At 35.0% G+C, this 5,946-nt stretch overlaps 1 protein-coding gene across 2 annotated transcripts; it reads right to left on the reverse strand.

The window, feature by feature from the left end:
* Nucleotides 1-1,704: 1,704 nt before the first annotated feature.
* LOC118750182 (translin-associated protein X) lies at nucleotides 1,705-5,663 on the reverse strand. Of its 2 annotated transcripts, none has more exons than XM_036484910.1 (3): nucleotides 4,896-5,663; nucleotides 1,972-2,134; nucleotides 1,705-1,917 (listed from the first exon to the last, which is right to left on the reverse strand). In XM_036484910.1, the coding sequence occupies exons 1-3, from the start codon at nucleotides 5,458-5,460 to the stop codon at nucleotides 1,734-1,736; spliced, it is 912 nt and encodes a 303-aa protein (XP_036340803.1). In that variant the 5' UTR covers nucleotides 5,461-5,663; the 3' UTR covers nucleotides 1,705-1,733. The 2 variants fall into 2 exon arrangements, with proteins under 2 accessions (XP_036340803.1, XP_036340804.1); XM_036484911.1 differs by having other exon boundaries at nucleotides 1,972-2,131; nucleotides 4,896-5,661.
* Between the last annotated feature and the right edge of the window lie 283 nt (nucleotides 5,664-5,946).

Below are 5,946 nucleotides of genomic sequence, written 5' to 3' on the forward strand. Positions count from 1 at the left end.
TCATCACTGGAAAAAGCCGTGACTAATATTTTTTTTCATAGAACGATGTGTGGAGTTGCAATTCGATGAAATCCATCATGTCAATCAAAAAGTTCATTTTGAATTTTTATTAGTTACGAATTTTTACATTTCAGGTGATACATATCGTCAGTAGACACGAAAACGTCGCCTCAGAAAACGGATGACGAATGTGCAAAATCACGATTTTGGGATTTTGATGCAGATTTACTAAGTTGGACATGCTCTTTCGATTTCTGCAATCCATTTTTTTATATCTCCATTAGTTTTTGAGATATTTCGTGCGCATTTTGTTGTATGTTACATAATATTAATGATTGGGTATGCCTTTTGTTGTATGTGCTGAAAATGCGTCACATACGACAAATTCCCATACAAACGTACCTTTTTTTTAATCATAAAACGTTTGTCGTATGTGGCACATACGACAAATTCCCATACAAATGTAATCCTTTTTTAATCATAAAACATTTGTCGTATGTATCGCAAAACTTTGAACTTACGACAATTGGATGGTCCTCTACTATAACGATACAATTAAAATTGAAAATTAAACTAAGTAACTAATTTTAAAATTTTAGATTTTTAAATTTTAGCTTGCGCTGAGTCTCCAATGAAATGAAAGAGATAAAAATGTACAAAAGACTGAATTTAAGTATTGTTTTTTGTTTTTATATAAAGAAAACGTTTGTTCGTAACATATTTACAGCATAAGAGATGTACAGATTTTTTTTATTAAATACATGATTATGTTTTTGTTATGTTTTTTCTAATAAGTAATCATTATTTAATAAATATGTCTGTTTTTTTCATCAAATTATACCATCGTCGTTGAAATAGATACTTTACTATTGTCGTACGTTCTGTGGACAAAACAAAGTGGTGAGTAAACGCTACTTACGACAAATGTATACGGAATGAAAAGTAAATTTTCTCATTAACGTTAAGAGATATTAAATGTAAAAATATGGGAAATCAAAACTAATAACACCAACTACGTCTCCTTCAAAAGTTACAAAAATCTACCGTACAGTTTCGGATTAATTCGACCTTAAACTTCAAAGTCAATTTTCTCAAAACCGTGTTTTGTAACATTCGACATCCGTTTTCTGAGACGACGAAAAGTTGACCGCTTAAAGAAAGCTTCTGCGAAAAAAAAACTCTTAACATAGTTGACGGCGAAGAAAGACGCGTTAAAATATTTGACGGCGATGAAGGACGCATAAACTTATTTTCGCAGCCAACCATGTTTGCGGGTGTAAAAGTATGTAAATTCCCCAAAGAGATTTAAGGATGATGCTGAAGTGACTGTCTTTGACTAAGTTACGCGTCTTTCTTCGTCGAAGGTTTTCTTAACCGCAAAATTTTTTTTACGGTTTTTTTTTTCGCCGTCGAAACACTAGCGCTCCTTTATTCGTGTCTAGTGACGATATATGGCCATATGGCTTTGTAGACTTTGAGCTGGCCTTATAATTCTCTACTGCTATATTAAAACTATGGAGTAACGTACAAGTTAAAAAAAAAAAAAAATTGGAACAGATTTGTGTGTTCCGAATGCTGATTATAGGGCTTAGATAGTGAAAAAAGAAGGCAAAATTCTTTTCACCTTGTACACTTTCAAAACCCCCCCCGAGACTGAGGACGTGTTACAAGAATATCCGTGAAATAACAAATCCTTTATGTATATGCATTTTTTGTTAAATCTTTTATTTCGTTTAATAGAAACCTTCATCTAGATCTTCGTTTACTTTATTTTCCAAAACAGATCCCCATTTTGCTGCTTCTCCGCCGCGCACTTTTACGTTGTAACATACGTTTTCGGCTTTTATTACACTTTGTCGCATTGTATAAATCTTACGAGATAGTTCACGGCAGCGCTGTATATTAAGGCTTATGTAGCTGTAGAAAAAGAAAATATAGTTCAACGGTTTGCTTTGTTTGTATATACAATACCCTGTGAAGAATTGTTGAAGAACTTTGCATGACTCCAAGCACACGTTGGTTTCTCCACTTCCCAAAGAATTAATGCATCGCCGCATCAACTCGCCGGTTAGATCCGCTATTCCCAAAATGAACTCGGTGGGATCGACGACAAAATTTACACCCTGGCTTGCTGCTAATAAATAAATACATGCTCATACATACATATCGTCACCTGAAGTGCAAAAACAAACCCCCCCTAAACGAAAGAGGATGGGCGCCGCTTTATGAAGTCACCCCTCCCCCATTTAATTTGTATATACAATCACAGGCGCACGGGTGATTTTCATAGCAACTTTAATTAATAAATTGAGACGAATAAGTTTCAACTAAAGGAATAAAACAACTAACAACTAATAGTGTAATGTGTAAAGTTAATATAAACATAAAAATGAAGATATTAAGTGGCTGCTTAAGGCAGAATAAGAGTAATCAGTGTACGTATACCTCGGAAATTTGCAACAAGTACCATATTTCCAACCGACATTATTGTTAAATTAGTGCACAGATTTAGTAAATTAAATTTTTGTAATAAAGCGTTGTCTATTGTCTGTTGTCTACAAGTATGTGTAAAAGGATTTTGATTCGATTCACGCGTTTTTTTCATTGGGAGTTGTAATTCGACGAAATCCATCATATAAATCAAAAAGTGAATTTTGAATTTTTTATTAGTTACGACTTTTTGCATTTCAACGATGATGTTTGTTACGTCTTTTTACATTTCAGGTGACGATATATGCTATATTGTAGTAACTTTAAGGGCTTATTCACAAGAAAATAAAATGGCAGTCTATACACACGCACCACGGTACCGTAGATCCACGGTAAAAATTACCGTATATCCTCGGGAAAATTACCGTAGAACCACGGTATCTTCGGAATCTTTCATTGCCTCATCGGGGGTTCCTCAAGGTAGCATTTAAGGTCCCTTACTCTTTGTATTATTTATAAATGATGTGAGTTCTTGTTTTTCATTTGCTAAATTTTTGCTGTATGCTGAGGATTTAAAAATTTTTGCTGTGATTGAAAACGCGCATGATGCGGTAAGACTTCAGTCCGAGATTAATATTCTACACAACTGGTGTCTCAGCTCTCGCCTTTCTCTGAATATTAAAAATGTTTTCAAGTTACTTTTTCCTAAAGTCACAATATTCTTTCGACGTCTTATGTAATCTCTCAGACTCAACTTCAAAAAGTCCAAGAAATCAAAGACCTTGGTGTAATTTTCAGCTCTAATTGGTCTTTTAACAGTCATATCAGTCACATCATTTCATCATAAATCTTACGCTGTACTTGGTTTTCTCAGGCGTCAGAGCTCAATGTTCTCTGACCCCTATACACTTAAATTGTTATACACATCTTTTGTTCGTTCTAAGTTAGAATATGCTTCTTTTATCTGGAGGCCATACCACTCAAACCTCATTAATAGGATTGAAAGGGTTCAGGTTTTTCTTAAATTTGCCCTCAGAAATCTTAACTTCAGCGAGCCTATTCCATCGTATAAGCCTCGTTTGCTATTAATAGACCTTAAATCTCTGGAAGCCAGAAGATCTTTGCTATCTCTAACTTTTACCTTTAACTTAATAAATGGTTTGATCGATTGCCCTACGCTCCTAGAGCAGGTCAACTTCAATGTTCCTCTAAGGAATCTTCGCAGTCCTCTGCCGTTTTATGGAGGAAATTTTAAAACGGAGTATGCCAGAAATGCTCTTATTTCAAGAGCTTTAAACGAATTTAACTCGATCTCGAATTCTATCGACCTGGATTTCTCTCTTCCAAAAAGTTTATTTATTTTTTCTTTCATCTCGAAACTGTAGAGTGCTTTATGTTTTACACGTATCATCTAAGTAGCTAAATTTTTATCTCTAGTCTGTAAGGAACGTCTGTTTCATATGACTGCAATAAAAAAATAAATAAAAAATAAATAAAAATTTACTGTGGATCCATGGCAATTTCTGAAGATGTTTGCTTGCCGAAGAAGATGTTTGATTTCCAAAGTGCGCGAAGAACCACCTTTTTAATTTAGATGTACGGTAAAGATAGGCTGACTTCCAAAACGTATCAATACAATGTTTGGATACTGTTATACTGCGGCATTCAAACTGTTTTTTTGTGCAAAGTTGCGAAACATTGCAACCACATACATTGCATGTTTTAAATATGCGATATAACAGTGAACAATTATACTGAATATTCCATTTTTAAAACACCAATGGTAACCAAAAACAAACGAAGCATCAACTTTTTTTTTGATGCACTGATTAATTTCGATAACTTTTCGGATGCGTTTTGGAAAAGTATACATTGTCACTATTTTATAGTTCGGCGTTATGGAACATTATACTTTGTACATCAACTAATTAACGAATTAATTTTTTGAATGAATGGCTGTCACTTAGGTATGTCCATACGTCTATTGTGAGCAAATCAAATACTACGCATGGTGAATACACTGCCGTGACCCACGAGAAATTAAGATTGTTCATTCACGTTGGGAAAATAGATAACCCCGGGTCCACACTAATTTTTGTCGTAGATCTACTGTTAAAAAATAGTTATTCGCATGCTTCGAAAATAGCTGTAAATCCAGTAATTTTTTTTTCGCGGATTCGCGGTAAATAAACTTTCTCAGAAATTACCGCGGATCTACGGTCATTTTTTGCCGTGGATCTACGGCCATTTTTACCGTGGATCTACGGTAATTTTACCATGGACCTGCGGTAATTTTTACACTGGATCTACGGTAAATTTTACTACGGATCTACGGTAAATTTTTACCGTGGATCTACGGTAGTTTTACCGTGGATCCACGGTAAGTTACCGTGGCGCGTGTAAATAGACACTCCCAAATAAAATAGCTATAAAAAGCTTCATAAATGAGTTGGTATTAGACGTACCTATTTTGCCAACGGGTTTTTCCTGACCAAGTGAAACCTCAAGTTCTTTTCCTAACTCGTCATCTTTTTGACTAGCTTCATCTTGATGTTCGAACTGCATTTTTTGTTGTAGAATGCTCCAGTCCGATACAGTAGTTGGCGTTTCATCCCCGCTATGTTTGAAATACTCCATAAAACTATACGCTTCAATAAATTCTTGTAGACCCGGAGAATACGCACACCGGTATTGATAGGGGTCTTGTCCATTTAGTTCGAGGGCTACGGACTTGAAATTTGTTGCAACAACTTTTTCGAGCCGTTCTTCCGCCTCGTTCAGTATTCGTGAACGGTTATTTTTTCTACCATCTATTGTATGCAGAAGAAAAATTATTCGTTTCGCTTCGATGGTGATATCACGGCTGAGTTTAACAATTCTTTCATAGCGATCATGTTTGTCATCCAGTTCAAGCGCGTAATCCTGGAATGCTTTTATTACTGGATTTTGCTCATCCGTAGTTTGTGAATTTTGAGCATATTTGTGTTTAAGGTGATTCCGACGGTTACTATTTCGAGAGCGTTGTGACATTTTTGTATTGGCAATTAAAAAAATAATATGAGTTTTTTTGGAACTGTACACAATAGCGATTCATCGAAAACATCGATATTTCCAATTCGATAAATAAGATAAAGCCGATAAAGCCGTCGCCCTCGATGTATATCACCATGGTCATGAACCAAAAATACAAGATCACGTAAGAACACGACGATGTATTTGTAACTGGTTTTGAGAAAAAAGTTTGCGAAAGCGGGTTCGTCAAGTGAGCGTTTGTTTACATCCCAAGCACCACTATTTTACACTTTTATTCAAGTAAAGAATAGTTAATTCAACATGACAACACATTTTAAAGCATTTTGTTGCATCATTTTACCTAAATTGTGCGTTTAAAGTGGTTGACAATAATTTTGGCTAATTTTGGTTTTCGTTGTTTTCTTTGCTTTGTTTACTTTACGCTCGTTTTCCAGTGAAACAAGATGGCGTAGAACCTGCTAAAAAAAATAGACTTTTTTCACT

Source organism: Rhagoletis pomonella, unplaced genomic scaffold, assembly GCF_013731165.1.
Source record: "Rhagoletis pomonella isolate Grant_MI unplaced genomic scaffold, Rhpom_1.0 Rhpom_scaffold_00160, whole genome shotgun sequence".
Lineage (NCBI taxonomy): Eukaryota > Metazoa > Arthropoda > Insecta > Diptera > Tephritidae > Rhagoletis > Rhagoletis pomonella.